This window comes from Martes martes, assembly GCF_963455335.1.
Source record: "Martes martes genome assembly, chromosome: 8".
In the NCBI taxonomy this organism is placed as follows: domain Eukaryota; kingdom Metazoa; phylum Chordata; class Mammalia; order Carnivora; family Mustelidae; genus Martes; species Martes martes.
This window is the reverse complement of record NC_137895.1, coordinates 38,874,308-38,886,327: the sequence shown is the minus strand read 5'-3', so window position 1 is coordinate 38,886,327 and position 12,020 is coordinate 38,874,308. Positions and strand designations below refer to the sequence as shown.

Below are 12,020 nucleotides of genomic sequence, written 5' to 3'. Positions count from 1 at the left end.
GCTGTGATCACCAACTTCCCACTGAAATCAAAGGCCACAGAGGAGGTTAAAAAAAAATATGGCATGGGACATCTTAGTCAGTTAAGTGTCCAACTCTTGATTTCAGCTCAGGTCATCATCTCAGGGTCCTGGGATCCAGCCCCATGCTGGGCTCCATGCTCAGCTGGGAGTTCACTTGAGGATCCTTTCTCTCCCCCTCCCTCTGCCCTCCCTCTCTCTCCTTCTCAAATAAATAAATCAATCTTGAAAAAATTGGGCATCCCTCACAATTATCTGAAGGTCCTAGTATCTATGAGGTGCTTTGAAAGACCCAACACTTGTCTTGAAGAACGCTTCAGGAAACAAATACATGAAAACAAAAAATATACATCTGTTTATCTTAAGACAACTTACTTATCTGCCAATCAGACAGCTACATAATAGAGCAAAGAAGCAATAGAGTCCTTTACCAATGAAGTAATACTCAAGTATTATAATACCAAATAACACAACCATATCCATCCCTAAAGACAAAGTATAATGGAAGTTGCCAGGGACTAAGTAGGTAGAATGAGGAGTTATTGTTTAATAGGTATAGAGTTTCAATGTTACAACATGAAAAGAGTAATGTGATGGGCTGTGATAACTGTACAGTAATATGAATATATTTAATACCACTGAATGTACACTCAAAACAGAATTTTACTAGTATTTCACTACAAAGAAAATAATCCCTATATTGCACACCTGAAACTCATTTTTTAAAAATCCATCCTTATTTTTGAAGAACACATCATAAAAAACTCACGATGAATTACTAAGTGCACATAAAATATGTATAGTGTGGTTCCATTTTTTATGTAGATATAGAGAAAAAGGATCCGAAACAAATATTTATATAAATAACAGGTGATGTTTATCTCTTCCTGTATTTCTACAAGGAACTACAATGAACATATTCCTTTTTTTTAAAACACATTACTTTTGCCAGCAGAAAAAATTAAGATTATGTAAGTTTAGTGTGGATCAATTTTTGCCTGCACTACAGGATATCAAGTCCTGCCAAGAATCTGAAACCCAAAGTAACCTCTTTGACTACTGCAGCTAATACAATCCTACTTTTTATTCCTCAAGTACCATATTCTGAATGTTTATACTGTTCTTCAAACTGATTTCCATTCTTTTTTGAAGTACTACTAAAAATATGCTAGGGGCGCCTGGGTGGCTCAGTCATTAAGCATCTGTCTTCAGCTCAGGTCGTGATCCTGGGGTCCTGGGATCAAGCCCCGCATCAGGCTCCATGCTGCGCAGGAAGCCTGCCTTTCCCTCTCTCACTCCCCCTGCTTGTGTTCCCTCTCTTGCTGTGTCTCTGTCAAATACACAAAATCTTTAAAAATAAAACAAAATAAATAAATAATAAAAATAAAAATGTTCTGCATGAAATTCCAAAAGTAATACAAAGTCATTACATACTTTGTGTAACTTGTGAATTTCACTTTTATGTCCATTAGCTTAATATTAAATAGCATCTTTTAAAGTTAATTTTATTATAAAAAATGTTTTTATCCTGTATTTCAAACTGTATTATTTTTATTTCTTATTCAGCTAGTCCCCTGGAGTTTATATAAAGAAACTGCAAACACAATTTTAACTATTACAGAAATGTAATCTGTAAATTCTCTCCTTTCTATTCATTTCAGCAAAACCCTAAAATACCTTCAGAATACAACAGACTGTTTAAAAAAAATTCAGCCCTATAAAACAAATGAAACTGTTACTGAAAACTACCTTATGACCCACAGAATTTGGTGAAGGAATTTTCTAAAGACTATCACAGAATATATATTTATTATCCAATTTTCGCATGCTAGGTTTTGAACTTACTGGAGCAGTTTCTACCTTTTCAGATATGTAATTTTGCCACGTGTAGAAACTACATGTTCCTGCAATTTCATTCAGACGTGGTGCCTAGTGTATTTTTAAGTAACCCAAGAAGAATATGATAGATGGCTAAGGCTTGATTCTATACAGTGTCTACGGCTATAAACACAAATGCCTAAGATTTAAACTGAAAAGTTCCCTCAGCAAAACCAGATATTTTAAGAATCAACTGGCTAGCTAAGAATGTCTATAGATTTAATATGTAATAGTGAACAAGAGAAAAAAATCATGCAGTTGGGAATATTTTGTGATAAGATGGACAAAACCTGATTTAGGAGTCTGAACCACTAATTATTAAATACACTTACAAACATGATTATACACCTTCCCTTAAAGATATGTGAAAATGAAAAATGAATGAAAGTTCAAATTACATACTAAGGTAGAGTTTCGGGTTTTTTTCCCTATAGTCTATGCTTCTAACAAATTCAAAAAATGTTTAAGGTGCTTTGAATTTCCAAGTAGTTCAAGATATCTTTGTTAAAATGTTTAAGAAGTTTTTAATTAGAGGCACCTGGGTAGCTCAGTGGGCTAAAGCCTCTGCCTTCAGCTCTGGTCATGATCCCAGGGTCCTGGGATCAAGTCCCTCATCATGTTCTCTGCTCAGCAGGGAACCTGCTTCTCCCTCTCTCTCTCTCTGCCCACCTCTCTGCCTACTTGTGATCTCTCTCTGTTAAATAGATTTTAAAAATCTCAAAAAATTTAAAAAAAAAAAGTTTTTAATTAGAGGGAAAAAAAAAATTTAACATCCCAATAAGAAATTTCCATTAGACATCAACAGTTATCGATATAACCACAGAGTAACTATAATTTATCACTTTATCATTTTTAGAACACATATACCAACATTATTTTATTTGATTCCTGTAACAATCCTGTTAGATAATCAGTATCAATTTCATTTGACAGATCAGTAAACCATTATAGGGCATTTAAGTCAGTTCTTCCCAAACTTTAGGGTGTACAAGAATCACTCAGGAACATGTTAAGACTTTGCAGTCTCAGTAACCCCTCCCTCTCCCCAGACTGAGCTGGATCCTTGAAATTTCCATTCCAAATAAACAACAAAGGCGATACTCGTACAGGTGGTCCCAATCCCCACATCCCCAAGCCGCTAAGATACTGACTTAAGTAACATGACTAAGACTTCAGGTGGTTTAAAATTCCATTTTTACTTTGAATCAAAGTTCCCAAATGTTTAGACAGCAGAGCTTTGCAGAGCTCCTTGAAAGATATGTAAAATTTTAATTTTTAAAAAATTTTATATTTATTTAAAATTTTAATTTTTTTAAAGATTTTATTTATTTGAGAGAGAGAGAGAGCATGAGAGGGTGCAGGGTCAGAGGGAGGCGAAGACTCCCTGCTAAGCAAGGAGCCAGATGCAGGACTCCTTCTGGGACTCCAGGATCATGACTTGAGCAGAAGGCAGTCACTTAACCAACTGAGCCACCCAGGCACCCTAAAAATTTAATTTTTAAAAAATTTTACATTCAGTTTAATTAAATACCTCTTATACTAAACTCCTATACGAACAAATGGTAGATGTTAAAAGAAATATAAAATGGAGAAAATTCTACCATAATTTCATTTTCTCTGTGAGATACAAGAAAAGCTGAGATTGAATTATTGGAATACTGCTGCATTTTATAGGGTGGGAAGCTAAAACTTAAGTACCACATGTTCTAAAAACATAATGAAAAATTAAGATGAAAATATAAAAGCACTTAGAGCACAACTTTGTGAGTACATTAAAAACCACTGAACTGAATAATTTAAAGGATGAATTTTATAATATATGAATTATATCTCACTTTTTAAAAAGAAGAAAGCACTCAGAAAATTTGAAACCCTAATTTGTCAATCATTTTAAATTTCTACAACATATATTAGCCTTGCTACTAAACAGCACAATTTATTTTCTGGCCTACATCACAGGTGCTAAAAACCAATGCATAAATAATAAAGAGCATAAATAAAGCCACTAGCTTGATAGTGATTTTTTTTAAGATTTTTTATTTATTCATTTGAGAGAGAGAGAGACAGATAGCAACAGCAGGAGAAGAGGAAAAAGCAGGGAGAAGAGGAAAAAGCAGGCTCTCACTGAGCAGGGAGCCCCAACACAGGGCTCCATCCCAGGACCCTGGGATCATGACCTGAGCCAAAGGCAGATGCTTAACTGACTGAGCCACCCACGCAAACCTTGAGAGTGATTTTGAATAAGAATTTTAATGTCACTGTTTATTTGCTCTCAAGTTTTTCTAATAAAGTTCCACTTTATCTGCCTTTTATTACAGGGCTATTTTCAAATTCTATAGTCACATGTTAGCATCTTCTAGTTTACTGCTAAAATAATCTTTTTCTTAAACTAGGTATAAAGTATCAATACACTGAAATACAGTAAGTTTAAAGGCAGACTATCTCTACTCTGCTCCATACCACATTTGTGACTTGAAGCAAATACACTCACTTGCTCTCCTCCATCTTCCCATAGGGTCACAGTGGGAATTAAATGCACCAATACATGTGAAGTGCTTAGAACAGTGCCTAGCACTTAATAAGCACACCATAAATGTTATCTATTTTAATTACATAATTATTTTTATAGAAAAAGGCATCTCAGCTTAGACGACTCTTTACAAATCCTAATAATATTAAAATTTTAATTTATCAATGAGTTCAAACATTTAGGGAAGTTTGGCTTCATATCTTATTAAGCAGTCTTAATGTTTTTGCTATATCTACTCTATTCACAAGTTCAATTTTCCCCAACCCTGAGTCACTATTAGTTCCTCTTCTGACTCATCACATAGAAAGGTAGACAGTCTGGAACATACTGGGCATACCGAGAGACATTTCTTAATCTACCTGGATTTACATGGTTTACTAAGTAGAACTTGTCCTACATAATGCTCAATAAATATGTTGAATAATTATAACTTAAAACTGTGCTCACTTAAAAGTGCTTTCCATATATCACATGCTCCTTCAAACTACAGGGCAGGTGTTTAGCCCCATCTTGACAGAAAAACAACATATCACTTAAGTAAAAACAAAGACACATGTTCTGACTTCTAGCCAAAACAGATTTTGCTGGTGACCTGGTGTTCAAAATCTTGCCAAGCAAATTATAAATTAGAGTCAGAAGCAATGTCTGAGCCTACAAATTTGACCTTTATTTCTATTCAGTTCCTTTCACTGTTTTCCCCAATCAGTTGTTTAAATTATTTAGGAGAACCTCTAATAAAGAGTTAAAGAAAAAAAATAAAAAGCTATAGAGAAATAAACTAAATAATGCAAAATAGGTTCTTTTTTATTTTTATTTTTTTTAATTTTAAGTAGGCTTCACACTCAATATAGGGCTTGAAATCATGACCCCGAGATTAAGAATTGCACACTCTACCAACTGAGCCAGCCAGGTGCCCCCAGAGTAGGTTAATTCCTAAAAACACTTTCCCAAAATGCACATACACACACACACACACACACACACACAAACATTTAAAATCTTGCTCTACCACTTATTCACCTTCCATGTGATCCTGAGTCATTTAAATTCTCTAAGCCTCCATTTTGTCTTCTGGAAATGAGGATAAAAAGAGAAACTATAACTACCACCTGGGATTGCTGTGAGCATTAATTAAAACAACACATAAAGCACTCTAGCCAACCACTATGAAAATAGTAAGTTTTGATATATATTAACTTCATATTTAAATCAAAACTTCAGTGCCAGTTGACCTCGACCGACTGAATTATTTTATCTTCTAGGATAACCATATCTGTTAACCCCTCTTGCAAACCTATTAAATGACAATAACTTCATAAGCACTCTGAAACCTGGAGTGGTATTGTTCAGCAATCCTTCCTCAACTATCCCCTCCACAAGTTAGGTATCCTGCTCAGGAAACAGGCTGTACTTAACGCTGTACTTTACCACAGTTCCCTATATTACTTGAGAGGCCCTGTGGACAAGGCCTGTGTCCTATTCATTTTTCTATCCCCACACTGCAGCCCAAAAGTTCTGAACCCTGACTCACAGCAGAATCACATGTGAAGTTTATCAAAATATTAATGCCTGGGATCCATCCCAGACCCATTAAATCAAAAGGGAGTCAGGGAGGGAGAGGGCAAGTATTCTCCATGGGGTGCATTTTTTTAAGATCCTCACATGATTTTAATTTGCTACAATTAAGAACCACTGCACTCTGATATTTAAAATACTATACAAACAGGTATATACATGTATGTGTGAATATATGTTTAAATATGTAACTACAGAAATATAAGTCTCAGCTCAAGACCCTCATCCTCAGTAGCTTCTCACAGCCCAATCATCACTTGCCTCTAAACACAAAATATATAGAGATTTTTTTAAAGTAATCTCCACACCCAATGAGGGCTTGAACTCACAACCCTGAGATTAAGGGTTGCACACTCCACCGAGTCAGTCAGGCGCCCCTAAACACAAAATATTTCTAATAAACAATTTGCTGTGTTAAGATGGCTTTTCAATTGTTAACTCAGTACTTAAGTTTTTTCATATAATTATGACTTATCCTTCCTCCTGGATTATAGTTCAGCTCCTTGAGAATATACATTGCCTTACTCTTCTTTTTCTACAGCACTTACAACAGTGCCTTGAACACAGACATGTAATAAACATCTGACTGATCTAATAAACATATACCAAAATGACTGTCAGGAGGTATGTCACATCCAAATTATCCAATTTGGGCTACTGTCCCCAAAAGTAAAGTAAAAATTTAGAAAAAAAAGTTTTTTAAATAATCTTTACCTCAGTAAATGAGAACTAAAGTTTGTCCAACAACTGAGTATTTGCACTTTTTATTAAAATTATTACAAGCAGTATCTCCCCCCTCTAGCTTCCCATCCCCATCTACCACTTTTAGTTTTTGACTTGCTTCCTCACTGAAACTATCTTCTGGCTATTTGTGGTATCTTCAGCTGTTGTCAGGTATCTTTACAACAATTTTTTAATACTCTGTAATTACTAAAATAAGTTAATGAAAGTCACAATGTCACACAGATGTTTAATAAATACTTCTTGAAGGAGCTTAATGTTTATCAACCACTAAAATAGGCTTTTGCATACAAGTTACATGCTACTCTTCTAATATAACTTGGTTGAGAATATTGCCTGAAAATAAAAGTCTTTCTCAACATTATATAAGACAAGTCCACACTTGAATGACAGATTGGTGATTTTCTGTTTTTATTATATTTGCAAACCTGAAAATTTTTAAAAATATTATGACTTCTTAAACCAGGATTGCTAAGTTGTATTATACAAGAAATTCCACAGCAACTGACATTCTCAATGTTGAAACTACTAGGAGAAATGAATAGCGCACAATTCTAAAAAAACAACCACCTACAACAGCCTAAAGATATAAAGATGGCCCACCTTTAAAGTTTTGTGTCATATATTTACCACTATTAAAATAATCTGAATGACTTACGTGGTTTTAAATGAAAATGAGAAGGCCCTTAAGAAGTATGCCTGCTAATTAGATATTGCAGTAAAACGTTACCATGTTTTGTTGCGTCCTACACCAGCAACAGATAGAACCATAGTTACCACAAAAAGAAAGCAGTCTTCAATTCCCTATTCAATAAAAAAGGTTCAAATTCCACAGACAAAAAATGGTACCCTGAGCTGTTTGTTTTTAAGGAAGATTAAATTTAGGAGTTGCCAACACCCAAACGAAAAACATTCCAGAGTATTAGACTCAATTGTAGTGGGGAGTCATCTACATTCTCAGCACTATGTTCTCTAACCCAAAGCAGCAGTATTAACTAACAAAGGATGTTTCTTAGGATCTCATAAGATACACCACATTTATTTCCCCCAGTAAACATTACCCTTGTTTAAAAAAAAAAAAAAAAAAAGGTACTTGAGAAGTAACAATTCTAGCACAAGCAGCCAGACAAAAAATGAAGTTTAACATCTGCCAAAATATTTCCCAAAATAAGACCCCTGTCAGATGAACAATGAGGAAAAGATTGAAATGACTAATTCTTTTATTTGGACCATCAGCTACTTTTAAAAATAAAGTTGAGGAATGTAGCTTTTCCAAAGCCTTGTCTTTAGTTTCCCCTTAATCTTCATATTTTTAACTAAAAAAAAAAAAAAAAAAAACACCTAGAAATTTGATTACCACTCTCATGAAATTCCTTTTAAAGCAATTTAATGAATAACAGATCTTTTGTGCAAGTAGCAAACCACAGAGGACAGTTCTGCTGGCTGATAAAAATGTCTGAAACATGCATATAAAAATATGCAAAGACAAACCATAATTTTCCAGGTATGGAAAACATATTAACACTTAAAAAGTTAGGTATGTTTGACACACACCCTAACTTCGAATGCTTTTACTTAAATCACAATTAAAGTTAGTATATTCTTATTATTTACTGGTCATCAAAGTTGAATAAATTAGAAAGCCACAAGTAAAAAAAATGTAAAAAAATAAAAAAACCTAAAGAGCCAATGAGAAAAAGATGCAACTACTTTGGGTGAAACAAAGTTGTGTAATCACTTCCCAAAACCAGTGCGCTTCTATTAAAGTAACCAAAATTGTTTAGGACTTTTTTTTTTTTTTTTTTGAGGGCAGAGATAGGTGCGGTTACACATTAAGTAAAAATGTTTCACCACTCTCTCTAATAGGAAGATGCTGCTGCCTGCAGGAATGTTGAGACAGCTCAAAAATACAAAACAAAAACAAAACCCCTACCACAACTCTTTTCCACAATATACAGAGCCAAATACTTAAATACAAGGAAAGATCATCTTAGCAAAAAGAACTATGGATTACTACAACGTTCCTACTGTCCTATCACTCAGAATTAACTGCGGGGTGGGGGGCTGAGGAGCGCTCTTCCCCAAAGCTGGTTTATAGATAAAACAGTAATATCTTTTTTGGATACTCATCTGGATACACTGAAAAAGTTGTGCTGGATAGTGCTAAGGACACGTTTTTTTACAGGTGCTATTAAACACTGTCAAGAGAAAAGAGATAAACAATCTGATAACTTCAGATAGACACGTGGGAAACTAAACTTAGTATGTCGTCATCGCCATTAATCAATTTTTCTAACTGATTAAGCGAAAACAAACAACCCTAGGTGGGCAACTCTGGGAGCAAGTTTTAGGAGTTTTGTCTTTCCACCGCTACAGAGAAGGATCCTGAATCTTGAGACCTCAGCCAGGAAGCCTGAAAAGCACGTGTCCCACTTGGGGTTTGGGGAACTTCCCAGGAAGCACTGAGTAAAACTCCATCACCCTTTGCCTGCCTAACCCAGTGAAAGGATAAGTAATACCGGACGGGCTAGAGCGAGGAAACCCGGCAGCCCGGGAGCCGGGGGAGCTCCCCCCCGCCGCCCCCGCCCGCTCACCTCTGCCGCGGGGATGTTGACCACGCCGGTGGAGCGACGCTTCTCCCGCAGCTTTCTCTTCTCGATCTGCCCCTTGCCTTTCCTGGCACTGGGGCCCGAGCTCTTGCCTTTCTCCGGGGCGCCGTCCCGCTCCTCCTCGTCGCCCCGGGCCGGCGGTGCCCCCGAGGCGGAGACCGCGGCGGTGGCCGTGGGGGGCGGCTCGTCTTCGGGCCGCCGGGAGCCGGGGGTGGACCGGGGCAGCGCCGCGGGGCCCACCGCGCAGTTCACGCCCCCAGAGCCGGGGGCGGCAGGTGCGGCCGCGCCGCCCGGGAGGTTGTTGTTGAGCTCGTTGGCGGCGGCTGCGGCCGAGGTGCCCGGAGCCCCGGCCGGGGGCTTCCCGGTCGCGTCACTGACGCCCCCGCTCGGAGCAGCCGGGCCCGGGGGGTTCTGCTTGGCGCGCATCTTCTCGCGCTTCGCCTTCCACTCCTCCAGGAAGTCTGTGGTGCTGCCGCTGCTGGTCCGGTAGCCACCGGTCGCCATATTCCCAGCGGGGCCGGCCGGGCTCTCACCTCAGGCCGCCCAGCCCCGCTCAGGCCGCCGCCGCCGCCTTTGCCTTCCCGAGGCCGGGAGGATGCGAGGGAACGACCCCCGGGCGCGGGGGCGGCCGAGGCTCCCCCGGTGGCCGGTGAGTCTGAGGGGAAACACAAAAGGGGGCGGGGAAGAGAAGCGTTTAGGTCCCTCGCCCGGCCGGAGGGTCTGCCCGCCGGCCCGCCTCGGAGCCCCCCGCCCCCCGCAGAGCGCTCTGACCAGTCCCCGCCGGCAAGTGGCTGCCGAGTCCCCACCCTGCAAAGTTTCTCCGACGCACCTACACAGCGGGCCTGGACGATCGCCGCCCCTCGAGGGGAGGAGAAAAGGGCCTGTCCCCACCCCCGGCCCGCCCGCCCCATCCCCACCGGGGTCTGCGCCTGCGGCGGTCGGGGGACCAGGGCCAGACCCCTCCACCTGTCGGTCCGTCGGATCTCCTGCCCCTCGCTCCGGCCACCGTGGGCCAAGGTCCCCACCACCAACACCTTCGTTCCTGGGCGAGGCGCGAAGCCCCTGGCGGCTCGCTGAGGAGGCGGGACGCGTACACACACCAGCTGTCCAGCCGCGTCGGGAGGGTCGAGCTCGGGCGGCCCAAGAAGCCCCTTACCTGAGAAGAGTTTTGGTGGGGGGCGAGGCGTGGGTCTGGGAGTAGGCGTCCAGGTGAGCCCGCCCGGCGGCGCGGAAGGAGCTGTTGCAAACTCGCGGCCAGATCTCACAGCTCCGCCGGGCCAGAGGGAGGGAGAGAGGGAGGGTGCGAGGGGCGGGAGGGGAACCGAGCGGCGCCGAAGCGCGGGCGGAAAGGGCCGAGACGGCGCGCGAGGGGCGCGGCGCGCAGTGCGGGGGGTCGTGCCCGCCGACGCCCCGCCCCCGGCGCTCAGGTGCGCGCCGCCCGGTCCAGCCCGCCGCTGCAGCCCGCCCCGCGCCCGCCTGTCCCACCGCACATTCCTGGGCTCGCGGCCCTGCAGCGGCGGGCCCCGCGGCAACGCTGACTCGGAGCGGGACAGCCCTCCACGCCCTGCACCCCGCTCCTGTTCTCCGCCTCTCCGCCTCTCCGTCTCCCACCGCTCTTCCTTTTAAGTACAAGATATATTCTTCGAGGGAAAATCTCGAATGGGGCTGGCCGAGGGGGAAAATGCAGTGAAGTTAGGATGATTCAGCCCTGACTGGCTGGGATGGGAAAACAGTCGCGCGTCACTTTTCCTGGTCGCTGCCCCCTCTTCAGATGTACTAGAGTGGCAGGCAGAAGAGTTGGAAAACAACAACAACAACAACAACAAAAAACCGAAACAAACCCAGACCCTTCTCTCTGAGCAAAGCCTGTAGTTTCTGGGTGAAAGGGTGGGCTGAAAGAAGGAAGGGCTTAAATTATCAGTGAACTGTCAAGGGTTTACTACTATTTTAGGCTTGCAAGAGAAAACGAAAAACTCATTTTAACAGTGTTTTGCATTGGCATCCGAATCCTATTTGGAATTGTCCTTTTAACCCTTCTCTACACCTCTTTACAGAGAGAATTTAACAGTAAACCTCTCTACCAAGATACCAGAGCTGCATTGATGCTGATCTGATGTGACCTGGGGCGGTGATTGACTCTATTTTTCTATCTTGAACATGTCATAGGGTATATCTTATCCTCAGATGCAAGTCATCTAACATTTCTGGATCAGGGCTGGGTGGAATGCCACCATCACACACCTCGAGAGCCAGATCTCACTATATTACAAGTGGAGCCAGGGCACATCATTGTCACAGCCTACAATTGCCAGGTCACCACTTTGAAAAAAAAAAAAAAAAAGTAAGCGAGCCCTGAGTCACACTCTTACCTAACATAAATCTCTCTTCCTACTTAGTATTCCTGTTTTGCCCAGGTGGCACATGGTGGGTGGGCAGTCAATGTGTGCCTGCCACAAGAATGAGATTGGGAGAAAGTGATTCACATGCTATTTATTTCTCAGAGGGAAAGTCACACAGTTCTCTCTTTGGTCTGGCTGTTGGGGTGAACATGTGGGTAGCAGGGAGAGAACTCTGGAAAAATCCTTAGAAAATTAAAGGCCTTCCTTGGGAATTGGTTTCAAAGGCTGAGCCTAAGTGGTACCATCCTGGGTGTGCCACCTGAAATTCCT

At 41.4% G+C, this 12,020-nt stretch overlaps 1 protein-coding gene across 1 annotated transcript in view; it reads right to left on the bottom strand.

The window, feature by feature from the left end:
- Positions 1 to 10,155, bottom strand: part of PAWR (pro-apoptotic WT1 regulator) — a 119,179-nt gene extending 109,024 nt beyond the window's left edge. Inside the window, exon 1 of the mRNA XM_080811429.1 lies at positions 9,337 to 10,155. Coding sequence (XP_080667555.1) covers positions 9,337 to 9,855 — 519 coding nt within the window. The 5' untranslated portion in view covers positions 9,856 to 10,155. The remainder of the gene's footprint in view (positions 1 to 9,336) is intronic.
- Positions 10,156 to 12,020: the final 1,865 nt, after the last annotated feature.